The 23,651-nt window shown below is 39.9% G+C and overlaps 1 protein-coding gene and 1 long non-coding RNA gene across 2 annotated transcripts in view; both read right to left on the bottom strand.

Annotated features, from left to right (window-relative positions):
- The window catches only part of LOC119483778 (protein NLRC3-like), a 66,908-nt gene extending 58,803 nt beyond the window's left edge, over positions 1–8,105 (bottom strand). Inside the window, exons 1-2 of the mRNA XM_037762248.1 lie at positions 8,062–8,105; positions 6,433–6,552 (exon numbers count right to left, since the gene is read on the bottom strand). Coding sequence (XP_037618176.1) covers positions 6,433–6,503 — 71 coding nt within the window. The 5' untranslated portion in view covers positions 6,504–6,552; positions 8,062–8,105. The remainder of the gene's footprint in view (positions 1–6,432; positions 6,553–8,061) is intronic.
- A 10,572-nt stretch (positions 8,106–18,677) lies between these two features.
- LOC119483866 lies at positions 18,678–19,255 on the bottom strand. The gene is made up of 2 exons (XR_005205824.1): positions 19,101–19,255; positions 18,678–18,752 (listed from the first exon to the last, which is right to left on the bottom strand). It is a non-coding gene; the product is annotated as an uncharacterized LOC119483866 (long non-coding RNA).
- Positions 19,256–23,651: the final 4,396 nt, after the last annotated feature.

Below are 23,651 nucleotides of genomic sequence, written 5' to 3'. Positions count from 1 at the left end.
GAGGACAAATGTGAGAAAATGAATTACACATTTGAAGCACATTCTTTCACATTTTGAATAGTTGTAAATCTTTACAGCGACTTCAACGTTCAGGCAGAAACATGAATATTTTTCTTGAAGTGTAAATTGTGAAATGGAGGTTCTCAGGTGTTTTGTTACAGAAATACAATCAGTAGTTTGTGGCTCTAAAACCCAGACTAAGATCCATCTTAGTTTGAAACAGTATCTGCACTAATAGTTCTGCATCAGGAATATAAATCTGTTAGCAGAACATTTAGTCTTCATCCTCAATGCATCATCATCCATCAGGTCAGTGCACAGTAGAAACAGTCTCTTACTTTGTGTCTGAGAGTCCAGGTTCATTACTGAAGTATGGAGGATTCCACATGGACCGGTCACTCTTCATAGACAGACAGCTGGGTACTGGAGACTCTGCTCTCTGTCCGTACTGAACTCTGCAAACACCAAGATGAGTTTATTCACATCACATGAATCCTTGATAAATTCTCTGATGACAAAGACATTTCAGTTTCTAAACACACAAACTACTGCTACTGTCAATAATGTGGTTTAAAGTTTGTATTAGTCCTCTTAGATTACAGCTGTTCTGGGTGACTGACAGCTGTCACAGATACGAAGAGGAAGAATGCACTAATTCATTCTCTTTGTGTCACCAACAGTGTGTTAAACTTCACTTAGTAAATACATTTAGTATAAATGTTATATACAAACACACAATCAGCTAAATCATGGCATTGGCATGGCATAACTTTGTTTTATATCATTCTGTAACTTCCCAGTGGTGTTCCTTATGTATTCAAATCTGAACTCTACGTACGTAAGTTTTAGAGTCAAAATGCTGTTTTCCCTTCAAGCCCTTCTAAAAACTTTCTCCCACGTGACCTGACGTAGGTTTCTACATGATGACACTGCTACATGTACAGTATATATACACTCAGTGGCCACTTTATTAGGTACATCTGTACAATCTAGTAGGCTACAATCCTGTCATAAAGTTAACTTTTATGATGCCTATAATGTTCAGTTTTTGTTCACTGTCATAGAGGTGTTAATTCAATTATATGTTTAGCACTGAGGTCATAGATAGTGGTTAGGGCTGTCCTCGACCAAAGAAATTCTTTGTCAACTAATCGATTAATTTAATCGAGAGATCAGTAAGACTGAGTTTCTCCACAAAGAATCACACACTTTAAATCTCGTGTTTGTCAGAGATGTGCTCATAAGTTTCTTGGAAATAAGTCATTCTGCATGAAAAAAAGCACAAAAAACGGCTAATCGACTAAAGAAATCTCAGTCGACTAAGACCAAAACGACCGATTAGTCAACTAATCTACTAAGATAGGGGCAGCCCTCATAAATAAGGAGGACAAAAAATTAGAAACACCACTTAATACAATGTAGTCCAGTACAACTCCACTGCAAACTACAACCTCAATAATAAACAGATTTCTGACAATGTCAACAAAAAGGTATAAATTGATGGCAGAGCTGTTGCATTGAATTGCAATAGATTGCACAGGTGTACCTAATAAAGTGGCCAGTGAGTGTACATCCTTATAGTCAGTGTATTAATACAGTAACTTAGATGATGATGCTGCTACATGTACAGTATATATACATCCTTATAGTCAGTGTATTAATACAGTAACTTAGATGATGGTCAGCGTGCTCCCAGTCAGGAGAAGCAGACAGGAGTACCATCAGGAAGCTAAGCGATGTACTGCTGTGGACGCCACGTTAGTTCAGATCAGAAAGTCACACAATAACACAAACTAACTAACCGATGGATGCAGCGGTAGACCAGCTACTCCTGTGTTCTGAGAGGGAAAATTACTGGTTTTGTGAATGGAGTCTGGTGGCTTTGAAGACAGTGATATAACGGCTTCAGTTCCCCGTCAAAAAGGGCTGTCTGATGGCGAGGTAAAGCAGAGAAAATATTCTAAATATAGCGTACACTTAAAGGGACTATTTGTAACTTTCAGAAATGCTTCTTAACAGCGACACCTGTGGCCGTGAAATCAACGAAAGTCAGCGTCGGGCTCGCGCTTGCTCGCTCTCAATATACCTGAACGAGCATCACTCAAAACAGTGAGGCCACACAAGTCAGCTAAAACCACAATATCACTCTATATTTCAGCTGCTTGGCAGTAATGTTAGCTGACCAGACGAAGGTCTCTCCATGAACATGATTTAGATCTGATCCTAGTGTTGGCTTTTCCTGCCTAAGTGCAGGCTGAGGCAGCGGGGCTCTGCAGCGTGTCTCCCTGCTCTCTCCTCCCGCAGCCGGAGAGAGCAGAGGAGACACCGGTACCCGGTCGGTAACGAGAAGACAACGTAACTCTCTGAAGAGCTCCGTCACTTCACAAGACACGGAAAACCTCTGTTGGTCTGGAGGAGCTGCAGCAGTTATTTCTGCACAAACGTCCCCTGTACATTCACTAGATATTCTCAGAGCTAAACTAACTCTTCTGCAGTGTGGAGTGAGCGCGCGTTCACGTCTAGAGGTGGAGCGAGCTGAGCTGTCTGAGTGAAGGCGAGCAGGCAGAGGAGGAGGGTACAGCGGCTACACGCGAACGCGCATATGCGAGCGCGCATGTGTGACGGCCCGCTACATTTATGCGCGTACAAAGTTACAAATAGTCCCTTTAAACAAATATATATATATATATATATATTTTTTTTTTTTTAGGTGGCTATAATACGTTTTTCTGCTGCTCCCGTCCACAGCTGCTTTACCTCTCCATCAGACAGCCCTTTCTGACGGGGAACTGAAGCTGTTATATCGCTCTCTTCAAAGCCATCAGACTCCATTCACAAAAGCAGTAATTTTACTTCCCAGAACACGGGAGTATACGTACAACCCCACTTCAAAGAAGCTGTCATAACAGCTGATTTTAGGAGAAGTCAAACCAACACAGTATTTTGAGGACAAATGTGAGAAAATGAATTACACATTTGAAGCACATTCTTTCACATTTTGAATAGTTGTAAATCTTTACAGTGACTTCAACGTTCAGGCAGAAATATGAATATTTTCTTGAAGTGTAAATTGTGAAATGGAGGTTCTCAGGTGTTTTGTTACAGAAATACAATCAGTAGTTTGTGGCTCTAAAACCCAGACTAAGATCCATCTTAGTTTGAAACAGTATCTGCACTAATAGTTCTGCATCAGGAATATAAATCTGTTAGCAGAACATTTAGTCTTCATCCTCAATGCATCATCATCCATCAGGTCAGCTTACAGTAGAAACAGTCTCTTACTTTGTGTCTGAGGGTCCAGGTTCATTACTGAAGTATGGAGGAGTCCTCATGGACCGGTCACTCTTCATAGACAGACAGCTGGGTACTGGAGACTCTGCTCTCTGTCTGGACTGAACTCTGCAAACACCAAGATGATTTTATTCACATCACATGAATCCTTGATAAATTCTCTGATGACAAAGACATTTCAGTTTCTAAATACACAAACTACTGCTACTGTCAATAATGTGGTTTAAAGTTTGTATTAGTCCTCTTAGATTACAGCTGTTCTGGGTGACTGACAGCTGTCACAGATATGAAGAGGAAGAATGCACTAATTCATTCTCTTTGTGTCACCAACAGTGTGTTAAACTTCACTTAGTAAATACATTTAGTATAAATGTTATATACAAACACACAATCATCTAAATCATGGCATTGGCATGGCATAACTTTGTTTTATATCATTCTATATCTTCCCAGTGGTGTTCTTTATGTATTCAAATCTGAACTCTACGTACGTAAGTTTTAAAGTCAAAATGCTGTTTTCCCTTCAAGACCTTCTAAAAACTTTCTCCCACGTGACCTGACGTAGGTTTCTACATGATGACACTGCTACATGTACAGTATATATACATCCTTATAGTCAGTGTATTAATACAGTATATATACATCCTTATAGTCAGTGTATTAATACAGTAACTTAGATGGTGGTCTGCGTGCTCCCAGTTAGGAGAAGCAGACAGGAGTACCTGCATGAAGCTAAGCGATGTACTGCTGTGGACGCCACGTTAGCTCAGATTAGAAAGTCACACAATAACACAAACTAACTAACCGATGGATGCAGCGGTAGACCAGCAACTCCTGTGTTCTGAGAGGTAACATTACTGCTTTTGTGAATGGAGTCCGGTGGCTTTGAAGACAGTGATATAACGGCTTCAGTTCCCGTCAGAAAGGGCTGTCTGATGGCGAGGTAAAGCAGAGAAAATATTCTAAATATAGTGTACATCTAAACGAATGATTGTTTGTTTCTTTTAGATGGCTAAAATAAGTTTTTCTGCTGCTCCCGTCCACAGCTGCTTTACCTCGCCGTCAGACAGCCCTTTCTGACAGGGAACTGAAGCCGTTATATCGCTCTCTTCAAAAACACCAGACTCCATTCACAACAGCAGTCATTTAACTTCCCAGAACACGGGAGTATACGTACAACCCCACTTCAAAGAAGCTGTCATAACAGCTGATTTTAGGAGAAGTCAAACCAACACAGTATTTTGAGGACTAATGTGAGAAAATGAATTACACATTTGAAGCACATTCTTTCAGATTCTGAATAGTTGTAAATCTTTACAGTGACTTCAACGTTCAGGCAGAAATATGAATATTTTCTTGAAGTGTAAATTGTGAAATGGAGGTTCTCAGGTGTTTTGTTACAGAAATACAATCAGTAGTTTGTGTCTCTAAAACCCAGACTAAGATCCATCTTAGTTTGAAACAGTATCTGCACTAATAGTTCTGCATCAGGAATATCAATCTGTTAGCAGAACATTTAGTCTTCATCCTCAATGCATCATCATCCATCAGGTCAGTGCACAGTAGAAACAGTCTCTTACTTTGTGTCTGAGGGTCCAGGTTCATTACTGAAGTATGGAGGATTCCACATGGACCGGTCACTCTTCATAGACAGACAGCTGGGTACTGGAGACTCTGCTCTCTGTCTGGACTGAACTCTGCAAATACCAAGATGATTTTATTCACATCACATGAATCCTTGATAAATTCTCTGATGACAAAGACATTTCAGTAGCTCTACATACACAAACTACTGCTACTGTCAATAATGTGGTTTAAAGTTTGTATTAGTCCTCTTAGATTACAGCTGTTCTGGGTGACTGACAGCTGTCACAGATATGAAGAGGAAGAATGCACTAATTCATTCTCTTTGTGTCACCAACAGTGTGTTAAACTTCACTTAGTAAATACATTTAGTATAAATGTTATATACAAACACACAATCAACTAAATCATGGCATTGGCATGGCATAACTTTGTTTTATATCATTCTGTAATCTTCCCAGTAGGTGTTCCTTATGTATTCAAATCTGAACTCTACGTACGTAAGTTTTAGAGTCAAAATGCTGTTTTCCCTTCAAGACCTTCTAAAAATGTTCTCCCACGTGACCTGACGTAGGTTTCTACATGATGACACTGCTACATGTACAGTCTATATACATCCTTATAGTCAGTGTATTAATACAGTAACTTAGATGGCGGTCAGCGTGCTCCCAGTTAGGAGAAGCAGACAGGAGTACCTGCATGAAGCTAAGCGATGTACTGCTGTGGACGCCACGTTAGTTCAGATCAGAAAGTCACACAATAACACAAACTAACTAACCGATGGATGCAGCGGTAGACCAGCAACTCCTGTGTTCTGAGAGGTAAAATTACTGTTTTTGTGAATGGAGTCTGGTGGCTTTGAAGACAGTGATATAACGGCTTCAGTTCCCCGTCAGACAGGGCTGTCTGATGGCGAGGTAAAGCAGAGAAAATATTCGAATATAGTGTACACTTAAACAAATATTTATATATACATTTTATTTAGGTGGCTAAAATACGTTTTTCTGCTGCTCCCGTCCACAGCTGCTTTACCTCGCCGTCAGACAGCCCTTTCTGACGGGGAACTGAAGCCGTTATATCGCTCTCTTCAAAAACACCAGACTCCATTCACAACAGCAGTCATTTAACTTTCCAGAACACGGGAGTATACGTACAACCCCACTTCAAAGAAGCTGTCATAACAGCTGATTTTAGGAGAAGTCAAACCAACACAGTATTTTGAGGACAAATGTGAGAAAATGAATTACACATTTGAAACACATTCTTTCACATTTTGAATAGTTGTAAATCTTTACAGCGACTTCAACGTTCAGGCAGAAACATGAATATTTTCTTGAAGTGTAAATTGTGAAATGGAGGTTCTCAGGTGTTTTGTTACAGAAATACAATCAGTAGTTTGTGGCTCTAAAACCCAGACTAAGATCCATCTTAGTTTGAAACAGTATCTGCACTAATAGTTCTGCATCAGGAATATAAATCTGTTAGCAGAACATTTAGTCTTCATCCTCAATGCATCATCATCCATCAGGTCAGTGCACAGTAGAAACAGTCTCTTACTTTGTGTCTGAGGGTCCAGGTTCATTACTGAAGTATGGAGGATTCCATATGAGTGACCAGTCACTCTTCATAGACAGACAGCTGGGTACTGGAGACTCTGCTCTCTGTCCGTACTGAACTCTGCAAACACCAAGATGAGTTTATTCACATCACATGAATCCTTGATAAATTCTCTGATGACAAAGACATTTCAGTTTCTAAATACACAAACTACTGCTACTGTCAATAATGTGGTTTAAAGTTTGTATTGGTCCTCTTAGATTACAGCTGTTCTGGGTGACTGACAGCTGTCACAGATACGAAGAGGAAGAATGCACAAATTCATTCTCTTTGTGTCACCAACAGTGTGTTAAACTTCACTTAGTAAATACATTTAGTATAAATGTTATATACAAACACACAATCAACTAAATCATGGCATTTGCATGGCATAACTTTGTTTTATATTATTCTGTATCTTCCCAGTGGTGTTCCTTATGTATTCAAATCTGAACTCTACGTACCTATGTTTTAGCATCAAAATGCTGTTTTCCCTTCAAGCCCTTCTAAAAACTTTCTCCCACGTGACCTGACGTAGGTTTCTACATGATGACACTGCTACATGTACAGTATATATACATCCTTATAGTCAGTGTATTAATACAGTCTATATACATCCTTATAGTCAGTGTATTAATACAGTATATAAACATCCTTATAGTCAGTGTATTAATACAGTAACTTAGATGGTGGTCGGCGTGCTCCCAGTTAGTAGAAGCAGACAGGAGTACCTGCATGAAGCTAAGCGATGTACTGCTGTGGACGCCACGTTAGCTCAGATTAGAAAGTCACACAATAACACAAACTAACTAACCGATGGATGCAGCGGTAGACCAGCTACTCCTGTGTTCTGAGAGGTAACATTACTGCTTTTGTGAATGGAGTCCGGTGGCTTTGAAGACAGTGATATAACGGCTTCAGTTCCCGTCAGAAAGGGCTGTCTGATGGCGAGGTAAAGCAGAGAAAATATTCTAAATATAGTGTACATCTAAACGAATGATTGTTTGTTTCTTTTAGATGGCTAAAATAAGTTTTTCTGCTGCTTCCGTCCACAGCTGCTTTACCTCGCCGTCAGACAGCCCTTTCTGACGGGGAACTGAAGCCGTTATATCGCTCTCTTCAAAAACACCAGACTCCATTCACAACAGCAGTCATTTAACTTCCCAGAACACGGGAGTATACGTACAACCCCACTTCAAAGAAGCTGTCATAACAGCTGATTTTAGGAGAAGTCAAACCAACACAGTATTTTGAGGACAAATGTGAGAAAATGAATTACACATTTGAAGCACATTCTTTCACATTTTGAATAGTTGTAAATCTTTACAGCGACTTCAACGTTCAGGCAGAAACATGAATATTTTTCTTGAAGTGTAAATTGTGAAATGGAGGTTCTCAGGTGTTTTGTTACAGAAATACAATCAGTAGTTTGTGGCTCTAAAACCCAGACTAAGATCCATCTTAGTTTGAAACAGTATCTGCACTAATAGTTCTGCATCAGGAATATAAATCTGTTAGCAGAACATTTAGTCTTCATCCTCAATGCATCATCATCCATCAGGTCAGCTTACAGTAGAAACAGTCTCTTACTTTGTGTCTGAGGGTCCAGGTTCATTACTGAAGTATGGAGGATTCCACATGGACCGGTCACTCTTCATAGACAGACAGCTGGGTACTGGAGACTCTGCTCTCTGTCCGTACTGAACTCTGCAAACACCAAGATGAGTTTATTCACATCACATGAATCCTTGATAAATTCTCTGATGACAAAGACATTTCAGTTTCTAAACACACAAACTACTGCTACTGTCAATAATGTGGTTTAAAGTTTGTATTAGTCCTCTTAGATTACAGCTGTTCTGGGTGACTGACAGCTGTCACAGATACGAAGAGGAAGAATGCACTAATTCATTCTCTTTGTGTCACCAACAGTGTGTTAAACTTCACTTAGTAAATACATTTAGTATAAATGTTATATACAAACACACAATCAGCTAAATCATGGCATTGGCATGGCATAACTTTGTTTTATATCATTCTGTAACTTCCCAGTGGTGTTCTTTATGTATTCAAATCTGAACTCTACGTACGTAAGTTTTAAAGTCAAAATGCTGTTTTCCCCTTCAAGCCCTTCTAAAAACTTTCTCCCACGTGACCTGACGTAGGTTTCTACATGATGACACTGCTACATGTACAGTATATATACACTCAGTGGCCACTTTATTAGGTACACCTGTACAATCTAGTAGGCTACAATCCTGTCATAAAGTTAACTTTTATGATGCCTATAATGTTCAGTTTTTGTTCACTGTCATAGAGGTGTTAATTCAATTATATGTTTAGCACTGAGGTCATAGATAGTGGTTAGGGCTGTCCTCGACCAAAGAAATTCTTTGTCAACTAATCGATTAATTTAATCGAGAGATCAGTAAGACTGAGTTTCTCCACAAAGAATCACACACTTTAAATCTCGTGTTTGTCAGAGATGTGCTCATAAGTTTCTTGGAAATAAGTCATTCTGCATGAAAAAAAGCACAAAAAACGGCTAATCGACTAAAGAAATCTCAGTCGACTAAGACCAAAACGACCGATTAGTCAACTAATCTACTAAGATAGGGGCAGCCCTCATAAATAAGGAGGACAAAAAATTAGAAACACCACTTAATACAATGTAGTCCAGTACAACTCCACTGCAAACTACAACCTCAATAATAAACAGATTTCTGACAATGTCAACAAAAAGGTATAAATTGATGGCAGAGCTGTTGCATTGAATTGCAATAGATTGCACAGGTGTACCTAATAAAGTGGCCAGTGAGTGTACATCCTTATAGTCAGTGTATTAATACAGTAACTTAGATGATGATGCTGCTACATGTACAGTATATATACATCCTTATAGTCAGTGTATTAATACAGTAACTTAGATGATGGTCAGCGTGCTCCCAGTCAGGAGAAGCAGACAGGAGTACCATCAGGAAGCTAAGCGATGTACTGCTGTGGACGCCACGTTAGTTCAGATCAGAAAGTCACACAATAACACAAACTAACTAACCGATGGATGCAGCGGTAGACCAGCTACTCCTGTGTTCTGAGAGGGAAAATTACTGGTTTTGTGAATGGAGTCTGGTGGCTTTGAAGACAGTGATATAACGGCTTCAGTTCCCCGTCAAAAAGGGCTGTCTGATGGCGAGGTAAAGCAGAGAAAATATTCTAAATATAGCGTACACTTAAAGGGACTATTTGTAACTTTCAGAAATGCTTCTTAACAGCGACACCTGTGGCCGTGAAATCAACGAAAGTCAGCGTCGGGCTCGCGCTTGCTCGCTCTCAATATACCTGAACGAGCATCACTCAAAACAGTGAGGCCACACAAGTCAGCTAAAACCACAATATCACTCTATATTTCAGCTGCTTGGCAGTAATGTTAGCTGACCAGACGAAGGTCTCTCCATGAACATGATTTAGATCTGATCCTAGTGTTGGCTTTTCCTGCCTAAGTGCAGGCTGAGGCAGCGGGGCTCTGCAGCGTGTCTCCCTGCTCTCTCCTCCCGCAGCCGGAGAGAGCAGAGGAGACACCGGTACCCGGTCGGTAACGAGAAGACAACGTAACTCTCTGAAGAGCTCCGTCACTTCACAAGACACGGAAAACCTCTGTTGGTCTGGAGGAGCTGCAGCAGTTATTTCTGCACAAACGTCCCCTGTACATTCACTAGATATTCTCAGAGCTAAACTAACTCTTCTGCAGTGTGGAGTGAGCGCGCGTTCACGTCTAGAGGTGGAGCGAGCTGAGCTGTCTGAGTGAAGGCGAGCAGGCAGAGGAGGAGGGTACAGCGGCTACACGCGAACGCGCATATGCGAGCGCGCATGTGTGACGGCCCGCTACATTTATGCGCGTACAAAGTTACAAATAGTCCCTTTAAACAAATATATATATATATATATATATATTTTTTTTTTTAGGTGGCTATAATACGTTTTTCTGCTGCTCCCGTCCACAGCTGCTTTACCTCTCCATCAGACAGCCCTTTCTGACGGGGAACTGAAGCTGTTATATCGCTCTCTTCAAAGCCACCAGACTCCATTCACAAAAGCAGTAATTTTACTTCCCAGAACACGGGAGTATACGTACAACCCCACTTCAAAGAAGCTGTCATAACAGCTGATTTTAGGAGAAGTCAAACCAACACAGTATTTTGAGGACAAATGTGAGAAAATGAATTACACATTTGAAGCACATTCTTTCACATTTTGAATAGTTGTAAATCTTTACAGTGACTTCAACGTTCAGGCAGAAATATGAATATTTTCTTGAAGTGTAAATTGTGAAATGGAGGTTCTCAGGTGTTTTGTTACAGAAATACAATCAGTAGTTTGTGGCTCTAAAACCCAGACTAAGATCCATCTTAGTTTGAAACAGTATCTGCACTAATAGTTCTGCATCAGGAATATAAATCTGTTAGCAGAACATTTAGTCTTCATCCTCAATACATCATCATCCATCAGGTCAGCTTACAGTAGAAACAGTCTCTTACTTTGTGTCTGAGAGTCCAGGTTCATTACTGAAGTATGGAGGATTCCACATGGACCGGTCACTCTTCATAGACAGACAGCTGGGTACTGGAGACTCTGCTCTCTGTCTGGACTGAACTCTGCAAACACCAAGATGAGTTTATTCACATCACATGAATCCTTGATAAATTCTCTGATGACAAAGCCATTTCAGTTTCTAAACACACAAACTACTGCTACTGTCAATAATGTGGTTTAAAGTTTGTATTAGTCCTCTTAGATTACAGCTGTTCTGGGTGACTGACAGCTGTCACAGATACGAAGAGGAAGAATGCACTAATTCATTCTCTTTGTGTCACCAACAGTGTGTTAAACTTCACTTAGTAAATACATTTAGTATAAATGTTATATACAAACACACAATCAACTAAATCATGGCATTGGCATGGCATAACTTTGTTTTATATCATTCTGTATCTTCCCAGACGGTGAAGAAGAGAGCGAGTGAGAGAGAGACGGTGTGTTGAGCTAATTCTTGTCTCATTTGTGGGCTGATAAACAGTAAATTCATCTAAACTGGGTTGAAAAACGATGCCATCTTGTTTCCGTGTTGATGAGTTACGCCTGACTATTAACCACATCTCCATTCTCTGTTTGAGGAAGAACGTTAACCAAAACACAGGAAGTAAAACTGGCTGGAGAGGGGGGGGGTTAATTCTCTTTGTGTCAAGAAACGTTTGTTCAACTTCAGTTAGCAAATACATTTTAGTAGAAACTTTAAAATAGAAACACAAAATCAACAGAAAACATGGTATTGGTAGAGGAAAGTGAAAATGAGTCCTATAAATGAGTTAGTAGCAGCTCTCTTACTTTGACTCTGAGGGTCCAGCTTCATTACTGAAGAGTAGATGTTCATCTTTAGACTGATCACTCTTCATAGACAGACAGCCAGAGACTAGAGACTCTGCTCTGTCCTCCTCTTCCTCCACACAGTCAATCATCTTCTGATCTGAAGTCAGTCTGAGAGGTTAAACATTAACGCCGACAGTGACCATGTACAGGAAACAAGTTTGTACAAGAGTCACAAGACTGAGAGAACAGGAAGTAACACAACTGCGCGCGCACACACACACGCACACACACACGCACACGCACACCTTTAAATCTTAAATCCCTTTAAATTTTCTTGTCTTACAGCAGGTTTAATGAGGATTATTCAGCCAATCACGATTTTGTGTTCTCAGATGAATCAAACTGTTGAGTTCATTCTAACATTTCTCTCCTCTACAGTCCACAGGGAGGAAACTGACTCAGACACTTTAACAGTAAACTAATAAAATGTTGGATTAACACTCACCCTGCTTCAGTCTTCAGTCGTCACCTCTCTGTGCCGTTGACACAAAATGGTGTCTGAACTCTCTGAACCAGACTGAACTCTTTCACGGTTCCACCCCTGTACTCACGTACCTGAATCACATGGTCAGTGTGGCTCCTCCCCTCTCTATTTACAGGAAATCAGCTGAGTTCATCTGTGACTGTGTGTGTTCACAGCGGTTCACAGCCATTTAACATGATGTGGTCATCAGAATCTCTCTTGGCTTGAACAGGCTGAATGAACCCTCTAAGACCCACAATAGACCAGTTTTAGTCTTTTTTAGGGAGGTCCAGGGGGTCTTTAGAGGGAGATAGCAGGTCAACAGTAGATGTCACATAGAAGTGGTGTACATCATCTGAAAGCTGGGAACCTGGAGATTAATTTGAAATGCAGCTCAGCACTGAGTGTCAAGTTGTTCTAGTCATTAATCAGAAATAAATATTAATTCATTAATTCATTAATTAATTAAAAATAAATAGTGAAAGTGTATAAGGGTTTAGAACATTATGATAGAAGTATATGATGGTCATCCCCATACCAACAACCAGACAAAGCTAAATGTGTGGCTTCAACAACAGTGTGTTGAACATGCCCCCCAAAACAAAAAAGGGATTGTTCTTGTGACCGACGGTACAGCTTCCATCGCCGACCTACAGACGAGGAATCCACAAGAATGTGGCTGAGAAACCTAAACTTCAAGAGACCACCTAAAACACTGTAAGTGTGCTCAACGGAGGAAAACCTGTATCCTACTTCGTGGTTGGGCTACGAAAGAGCAGCAGAGGAGAGACGTCGGGTCCTTAAAAGGACTGATAGCAGAGCCAGGAGAACGTCAGCTATGATTTCATGTGTAGGGAGGATACAGCATTGTAGCGTCTGTTTAATGACAGCCAGTTACTTTTACTATTTTATGTACAGTTTAAATGTAAGACAGTTTATGGGCAGCATTACACTAAAAAAATAGCTCAATGCTTTGATCACATGATCCTGTTTGAGCTGTAAGAGGTGGTGTTCACACATGTTTTACTAGATGTTTTAATATGGAGAGAGGATTAGCGTACCGTTGGAAAACAGCGGTTCCGGCTCAGTGACGCGACACGACGGAAGTTGCGCCCATAATTCACACAAGGCATCATGGGGACAAGGAATAAGGTGGATAGGCATCCTATAATATATTATAGAGTGATGCTACAAATAACACAGGAAAGCACTGTAAGTATGAACACTATATACAAACACACCACCTTAACCCTATAATGTTCCATTTGGAATATTATTGGAGTATTATAGGCCAACTATAGAAGATGCATAACCCCAAGTATAATAATATAGCAATAAAATCCCAGCTGATGATGACTGAAACAGTATAACATGCTTAAAAATCATACATAAATAGGAATAAGTCAAAAGAGATTGCGGCTTACACACGGTAACATATGAATAAGGGGAGTACTGACACTTATTTGTCTCCACTTCAAGCACTGAATGGAGGTCTGCCAAAGAGATTATGTGATGATCTGACCCTTTAAAGTTAACTCAGTTCCATCAACATTAAACACAGCAGCTGGTAATACTGAGAGAAAACATATCCTACCTCAGAGCTTCAGTGAAGAGAAGATGGTCCTTCAGTTGGTCTGTATACGCTTCCTATTCTTCCTCCAGATGTCTTCCATTGATGCCACATATCTACAAGTGTGTGACAAATAAAAGTCTTAACATGCAACAGTAAAACTCATAATACACTTTTATAGAATTTATAGTTATATTTATAGTTAGTATTAACCTAAATACCTGGAGACTTCCATAGTTCCCACGATCATGTAAACACCAGTCGGTAGGTTGGCTATATGATGAAACACATGAGCCATTAAACTGTATTAACATCTACAATCTTACACTAATTGTGAGTATTGTGTGTTTTATCCTCTTTCTTTCCTCTTGATGTTGTTCCAGAGCCGGTACGCTTTCGCCAAGTGCTCATCCACAGGTGGCACTGATTTACCTCTGATATCAACAGCAGGAAAACTTTAACAAAAGAGATATAAAACGCCATGTTCATTCTCACAATATAATGTAATGTAACGTTACCAACTCAAGGCATATTGAAAGAGGCTGGCACACGGGTCTTGGTGCCTTCAAATGTTGTCGTGTTTAGGTAAGATAAGTGGAAAGTTTCTGAAAGCTCAGAGTTCACAAGTTGTGACGTGTTTGCTGACGAAGGCCACGGAAGTTCATTTTCCGCTGCATAATAAGTTAATATATTGTAATTTTAGTCGTATATTTGTGACCACTCTGTTTCCGTCCTCCATGTTGACCCAATTATGGCGCGGGAGTCAAGGTCGATGGAACAATTGAGTATTTATTTCTCATCTGTATAATGGGGCACACACAACCAGGCAGGTCAGGACTACTGTTAAGATGGTCTGCACAGCCCGCTCCAACCACAGCACGAGAGTTTCTTTCTGCTGTAGGTTACATTATGATCGTATAGTAGGGCTGTGTGTTGGCAAGAATTGGGCAATACGATACGTATCACGATACAGGGGTAGCGATTCAATATATTGCGATACTGTAAGGAAGGTGATAAATTGCAATTTTTTAAATACAATTTTAGGAAAACTGTCGTAAAACACCATATGCATAAAATTGGAGTAAAAAAAGTATATGCAATCATTTATCACAGTCCCTGTAACATCCAGCATCACAGCACTACTTTTAGAGGACAGTACACTGAGAGGGTGCATCTCTTTGCAAATGCAAAAGTATTGACTGAGTTAATCTTTGCATGTAAAATATTAATTAAAAATAGATAGAGTGGATTTGAGAATCGATACAGTATCACAAAACATAATATCGCGATACTCTATATTTTCCTTACACCCTTATAAATCCATAATGGAAAAATATTTAAATACAAAGTTATAAAATTACTTTGTTTACAATTGTGTTGTAAAACATGAGCATAAAAAACATAAAACCTCTTTTCACATTCCACACTTTGTCATTCACATACAGTCATATCAATGCTATCTAATCAAATGTGGTTTTAACAGCACAGCTAGTGTGTTTCTTTATCCCAAACTCTAAATGTGGTTTTCATTTCTCTTTAACAACAGAAGAGATTTACATATAAATGGTGCTCTGCTGCCACCTTCAGGAGGGTTACAGAACACAGCAGGTTAACAGGTCAATAAAAGCCTGATAACAAAGTGAATTTGAGCCAAAATGAAGAAGCTACTTAACATATATAACATGCAACTAACATCACACACCTGTATGATGGGACACACACCAGCAGACAGGTGAGGAACAGCGTTCAGATGGTCATCACAGCCCGCTCACACCTGGATGAAAGGACAGAAAGGTGCTGCATTAGCAACTAGCTAGATACCCGGATGTTACACGTTAAGCTAGCAGGCTACGTCATTAGTATCAACCTCTCAACCGGAAATGACGCATTCACGGGACTGATAAGTTACTAAATGTGTTGAACGTGAGTTACAGCGTTAAACAATCTGATACTGGAGACTGTAGCACACTGAGAGACAACTTCAATGATGTTATTGAACATTATTAGAGCGGAGCGAGCACCGGACACCTACCCACAGTGCACCTGCAGGTACTACAAAATAAAAGCCTTATAAACCCCTACGTTATGTTACTCACAGTGCACCTGCAGGTACTACAAAATAAAAGCCTTATAAACCCCTACGTTATGTTACCCACAGTGCACCTGCAGGTACTACAAAATAAAAGTCGAATTAACCCCTACGTTATGTTACCCACAGGGCACCTGCAGGTACTACAAAATAAAAGCCTAATTAACCCCTACGTTATGTTACCCACAGTGCACCTGCAGGTACTACAAAATAAAAGCCTTATAAACCCCTACGTTATGTTACCCACAGTGCACCTGCAGGTACTACAAAATAAAAGTCGAATTAACCCCTACGTTATGTTACCCACAGGGCACCTGCAGGTACTACAAAATAAAAGCCTTAGAAACTCATCCCTTATGTTACCCACTTGTTCGCTTGTTAGTTAATGTTGCCGTTGCTTCGCAGTGGAGTTCTCACGGCTTTAACCACTTGAACATCAAGCATATTATATATGTATTATATCTTGTGTACAGGACTTCACGAGTTGTAAATGTAGCCGGAACGGTCTGCAGGTCCCGACCACACTGCGCTGTGTTCTGGTGCACAATCAGACGCTGGACACTGGCATGCCTTGTTGAACTCAGGTTTATTCCTGTTTTGAGCCCAGAGAGAACAAAATGCTGTCATATGGTTTTTATCCTCATAGAATCACACCTCTCGCAGTCAGGTTCAGTGCAGACTGATTATAAACTTGAAAATAACTCAAAACATGTAAATCAAATAGGACACAATAAAATATAAATGAGTGTGTCATTACTTTGTGTCTCCAATTACATGACATTCAATTATATTATTAATAACAATTGCCTTTAGGCTTAGGCTACATTGCTATGACATGAAATAAATCATATAGATGTGTGTTTGTCATTAAATGACACACACACACAAAAAAAATACATATTCAATGAAAAAAATATTTTACAGACCCCTATGGCTGTCATGAAAATTACACTGTACCACAATCACCTCACACAATATACTGTAAATGAATACTATAATTACTGAACACGGTAATGGGAGTACAACACATATACACATACCTGTTTTGAGCCCAGAGAGAGCAAAATGCTGTCATATGGTTTCTATCCTCATAGAAACACACCTAACATGAGAAAAGGACAAGCTTACATGTGGATCCCACGGGAAGATAAAACGGCGACACCAGCACACACATGCTTAGCTAGTTAGCTTAGCCTCTCAAAACTCACTTTACAAGTAAAATACACGACAGAAAATTACCCAGTTCGTCTGTCCTAATGATACTATGAAAGAGTAAACTGCTCTGTGCAATTAAATCAACATTAAAACATTAGAATTCACACTTTACATCGCGCCACTTTAGATACATACCTCTCGCAGTCAGGTTCAGTGCAGACTGACGAGAGAGCGGAAGAGACGCAGTACGTCTGCTAACAACCACTAGAGGGCGCTGTAGCACAAACTAAAACAACCACTAGAGGGCGCTGTAGCACAAACTAAAACAACCACTAGAGGGCGCTGTAGCACAAACTAAAACAACCACTAGAGGGCGCTGTAGCACAAACTAAAACAACCACTAGAGGGCGCTGTAGCACAAACTGAAACAACCACTAGAGGGCGCTGTAGCACAAACTAAAACAGTACTCCCAATACCAAGGATAAATTTAGGAACACTACAAGTGAGGGATTTTGGTGAAATTAATACATATTGCAATAAAACACATAACATAAGAATTAAAAATTACAAATATTATTTACTGTCACTTCTTCTATCTGTTACATAAACACGAGCTCACGAGTTTCATTGTAATTCTCCCTACACACTTCCACTCCGTTTGCGCCCTCGTGTGGAGGGTCCGCCATTTTAAGTCATATTATAGTATGTCGAAAAAATATAATAATATATTATGTCGAAAAAAAGTCATAGTGTGTCGGAAAATTAAAAAAAAGTTATAGTATAGTAAATTGTGTTAGCTCACCTGGAAGAACAGATGCCCCACGTACCCAGGTTGAGTCCTCATTGCAGCAGGTTCAAATCCGACCTGTGGCCTCTTTTCTGTATATCGTCCTCTCTCTCTCTCCCTTTCCCTAACTCATGAAGGCAAAAATCTTAAAAAAAAAAAAGTCAGTAGTATAGTATGTTTAAAAAATTAAAAAAATCATAGTATAATATGTCAAAAACAGTCATAGTATAGTATGATGAAAAAATAAAAATAAATTCTTATTATGGTATGGTATGTTGTGTTAGCTCACCTGGTAGAGCAGGCGTCCCATGTACCAAGGATGAGTCCTTACCACAGTGAGATTGAATCCAACCAGTGGCTCCTTTTATAGTATGTCGGAAAAAAATAAATAAAGTCCTAGTATATATAGTATTTTGAAAAAAAAGTCCTAGTATAGTAAGTTTGACAAAAGTCAGAGTATAGTATGTTGAAAAATGTCACTTAATAGAAATCTCTGTAGGCTATTATGTATTATTTATATTTGAAACAATCATGCATACTTAACAGTGTTTTCTTCTCCCTGACGCTTGGCCATTGTTCGATTAGCTCTTTATTCACTCTTTACTTTATTAGCATCAATGTGTGCACAGGTAATGTTCAGATGTTGTGATATGGTTTGCTAGAGGTAATGTTCTGCAACTGCATCATTCCAAAGGGATATTCACTCTAAAAAACTCGGAAATTAAATCTTTCTTTATTTGCAAATAGCCAGTAACATACAGTATATACAGAAGCTTACACCTTTGCAGAAATCTCCCAAGTGTTGCCTTTCTTATCATACCAAGATTATTCATATGTAGTTGCAGAGATATTCTCTTCATTTTGGGAATGTCATTTTCAAGCAGGGGCCTGAGCCAGAAGGTTACCGTCTCCTCATCGCTCCACGCAGATGTGATGTTTTCAACTCTTCCTGCTTCATGTACGTCATGTACAAAGACAAGATGGCTTCTTGTCTCAGAATAGTGACTGAAGCTGCATGGACTACAAAACAATATGGCTGACCATGTAAAACTAATAACAGCGTGCAGGGTGTGACGCCCGTTCAGGTCGTCAAATACTGCCGCTCTGTCACGCCCTCGTGTTGTGATTGGCTAGTACTACACAGTGCTATGATTGGCGAATTATCTGGCAATAGCAATGTGCTTTCTTATGCTGTGACAAGATGGACAAGAGTGTGTGGACGAAGCCATGAAGTTGTTCATGTTTACTCATTTAGCGGCTGGCTAGTTAGCTAGCTAGCTAATTCCACCATGCTTTCATGCTACACTGGTAACAGAAAATGAGCAAAACAAAGTTGTCACTCAAATGGTGATGAGCTTTCCTACACTGTGACAAGTGTGTGCGTTGTTCAAATTGTACTAATGTAGTGGCTGGCTAGTTAGCTTGCTAATTCCATTTAAATGCTAAACTGTTTGAATTGAGTGCACATGGGAGAAGTTTGCCTCTGTCAGAAACCTCTTCAGGTTTAGGCAGCAACTCTACTTGGTTAGGTTTAGGAAAAGATAATGGTTTGGGTTAAAATAAACCCTTTCTGGCAGAAAGCCCTGAAGGCAAAGACTTCTCCCGTGTGCAAAATGAGCCGAACAGTCGAGGCAGAGGCAACGAATACTAGCCAATCACAGCACAGTAGGGCGGGACGAGGCCCAATCCTGGGGAAAAAAATAACGCGAGCATTGAGGACAAGATGAAGCCTGACCTTCGGCTGCATTCATTCAAAATCCGGCAATAAGGCACCTTCCTGCAGGGTTGTGCGGAGGCGTGTTTATTGGTGCTTTAGAACGTTAAAGCCGTGAAACAATCAGAAAATAATGTTTTATTTCTCTGATTCACTGCTTTGCTTTCACTAACGGAGCTCCCTCTCTTCATTCACTCTATAGATTGAATTTTTCATCATTTTAAATAAAGTAAATTATGATTACATTTAATTTTTTAACAACATTCCACCAGGAGCTACAGAACACGGTGGTGATAACGGCGACTCAACATTGATTTCTGAAGGGAAAAGCTCCACAGGTTGACTTCATGTGTCTGTGTTGAGCCATGTTATGTGAAAACTAGCAGGGTGACACATACACACGTGGACAGAATTGTTGGTACCCTTCCGTTAAAGAAAGAAAAACCCACAATGGTCACTGAAATAACTTGAAACTGACAAAAGTAATAATAAATAAAAATTCACTGAAAATTAACTAATGAAAATCAGACATTGTTTTTGAATTGTGGTTCAACAGAATCATTTTAAAAAACAAACTAATGAAACTGGCCTGGACAAAAATGATGGTACCCCTAGAAAAGATGTAAAATAATTTGACCATAGGGACATGTTAAACTAAGGTGTGTCCTGTAAATAGCATCACAGGTATCTTCAAACTTGTAATCAGTCAGTCTGCCTATTTAAAGGGTCAAAAGTAGTCACTGTGCTGTTTGGTATCATGGTGTGTACCATACTGAACATGGACCACAGAAAGCTAAGGAGAGAGTTGTCTCAGGAGATTAGAAAGAACATTATAGACCTTCATGTTAAGGGTAAAGGCTATAAGACCATCTCCAAGCAGCTTGATGTTCCTGTGACTACAGTTGCACATATTATTCAGAAGTTTAAGGTCCATGGGACTGTAGCCAACCTCCCTGGACGTGGCTGCAAGAGGAAAATTGATGGCAAATTGAAGAGACGGATAACACGAATGGTAACCAAAGAGCCCAGAACAACTTCCAAAGAGATTAGAGGTGAACTCCAAGGTCAAGGTCCATCAGTGTCAGATCGCACCATCAGTCGCTGTTTGAGCCAAAGTGGACTTAATGGAAGACAACCGAGGAGGACGCAAATCATAAAAAAGCGAGACTGGAATTTGCCAAAATGCATATTGACAAGCCACAAAGCTTCTGGGAGAATGTCCTTTGGACAGATGAGACAAAACTGGAGCTTTTTGGCAAGTCACATCAGCTCTATGTTCACAGACGCAAAAATGAAGCATTCAAAGAAAAGAACACTGTACCTAATGTGAAACATGGAGGAGGCTCGGTTATGTTCTGGGGCTGCTTTGCTGCATCTGGCACAGGGTGTCTTGAATATGTGCAGGGTACAATGAAATCTCAAGACTATCAAGGCATTCTGGAGCGAAATGTGCTGCCTAGTGTCAGAAAGCTTGGTCTCAGTTGCAGGTCATGGGTCCTCAAACAGGATAATGACCCAAAACACAGCTAAAAACACCCAAGAATGACTAAGAACAAAAAATTGGACTATTCTGAAGTGGCCTTCTATAAGCCCTGATCTAAATCCTATTGAACATCTGTGGAAGGAGCTGAAACATGCAGTCTGGAGAAGGCACCCTTCAAACCTGAGACAGCTGGAGCAGTTTGCTCACGAGGAGTGGGCCAAAATACCTGTCGACAGGTGCAGAAGTCTCATTGAGAGTTACAGAAATCACTTGATTGCAGTGATTGCCTCAAAAGGTTGTGCAACAAAATATTAAGTTAAGGGTACCATCATTTTTGTCCAGGCCAGTTTCATTAGTTTGTTTTTTAAAATGATTCTGCTGAACCATAATTCAAAAACAATGTCTGATTTTCATTAGTTAATTTTCATAACATTTTTATTTATTATTACTTTTGTCAGTTTCAAGTTATTTCAGTGACCATTGTGGGTTTTTCTTTCTTTAACGGAAGGGTACCAACAATTTTGTCCACGTGTGTACATCTGTAATAAACTAAAAAAAAAAGGTTTTTTTTGCATCTTTGGGTTCAGAATATATGAATGAATGAAGACAAAGTGAAACCCAGGTCCAGATGGAGGAGGTGGTTGAGTGTGGAGCAGAAGGAGTGGAGGAGTCTCAGTGTGTCTGCAGAGACTGTGCAGAAGGACAGAGTCCAGATACACTGATGATACTCTGTCAGGTCCAGAGGAACACACAGGAATGATGGTGGTTAGGGATACATACTGTTCTCCCATCTGATGAGAGAAGAAGAAGACAACAGAAGTCAGCAATCAGTGTTTACAGAGACTCCCTTCATCAGCTGTCAGTCAGCATCCAGTATAAAGAGCAGAAGGGACTTCAGTCTGTGTAGCGTAGCCAGCTTCCTTTCAGCTCTCATGTTAACGTATTGGAGTGAACACACTGAGCTCAGAGCTCCCAGACCAGAGGCCTGTACTACGAAGCCAGTCCAACACACCCAGGGTATCTTCTCCTTATCTGGTTTAACTAACCCCTCAACCAAGATCCCGCTAAGCGGTCCTACGACAGCCGTTATCAACTCGGTAAGTCAACCCAGGGTTTCTCAGTCTGGCTATGAGCGCGTTCACATAGAAGGGGCGGGGTTTGTAGCACATGACCAATCACAGACATGGACCAGTCTACGGTCAGCAGAGCGGCATACTTTACAAACGCATATTAGAAAAGTTAAACACATAATCCAGACTAAAATTAACACAGTTTAAACTGCCAGATGCAGGAAGGACAGCTGACTGTGTGAATGTGTAAATAAACAGACTTTTAATATCCCGATAGATCTGACTAGAACTAATTACACGTGTGTTCCATTAAATCAATGAGTTGATTAGATGTGTTCTTATAGAATAGAATAGAAGATACTTTATTCATCTCCTGGAGGAATTATAATACTTTAGTCTTATTCTTTCAGCTCCAACCCCGGCGGTGTGAAACAGACTTAGGAGAAGGTAAATAATAAATCTATAAACATAATTCACAGCTGTAAGCAGGCTTACTTTCACATCTTCTAATCACCCACAGCATACATAAAAGTATTGGTAACAAAGTAACCAAGGCAACACATTCAGTCTGAGGGACTGTAGGAGCACGACTCTGACGTGTCTCACAGCAACATACGGCTCAAGAAGCTGATTCAGATGAGTGACTATATGAATATCATATATGAATATATGATAAGAGATCATGTACTGATTTTGTGTTATTGTGGTTATATAAATGTCATTTATGTCCGTTTCACACCGCTGGGTTTGCAGCTGAGAGAAGAAGGCTACATTATTGTCATACAGCTCATAACAATACATGTGATCACATTAACTCAGCAGAGTACACAAAGTAGTTCTAGTCAGATCTATGGTGCTCTAGACGGGGCAGTGATATTACAAGTCTGTTCATTTACACATTCACGCAGTCGGTGACCTTTCTGCATGTGTCAGTTTAAACTGTGTTGCTTTTAGCCTGGATTATGTGTTGAAATTCTTTGTCTCTGTGTAATATTATCTTATGATCCACACAGTGGAAATAAACTGCTGAGAGTCCTGAGAGCATCATTACTGCAGAAACAGAGAGCTTTTCACTACTCACTTTAATGATGGATTTACTGCTGCTAGGTTGGTTTCAGTCATATTTCAATGTTTCATCTACTTTTAAATATTACATGACAATTATGTAAATATTAGGGCTGTCAATCCATTCAAATATTTAGTCGTGATTAATCACATGATTGTCCATAGTTAATCGTGATTAATCTCAAATTAATCGCACATTTTACAACCTAAAAATTACAAGTTGCGTTAAAGTAATTAGTGTTGTTAAAACAAACTAGCGTTAACGCGTTATTATTGCGTTAACTTTGACAGCCCGACTAAATATGGAGTCTTTTTGGACAAGGAGATCAAACAGAGCGTTTCAGACAGAGGGTGTAAAG

The sequence above is a fragment of the Sebastes umbrosus genome, chromosome 24 (genome assembly GCF_015220745.1).
Source record: "Sebastes umbrosus isolate fSebUmb1 chromosome 24, fSebUmb1.pri, whole genome shotgun sequence".
Lineage (NCBI taxonomy): Eukaryota > Metazoa > Chordata > Actinopteri > Perciformes > Sebastidae > Sebastes > Sebastes umbrosus.
The sequence above is the reverse complement of the archived record's forward strand: the minus strand, read 5'-3'. Positions and strand labels throughout refer to the sequence as shown.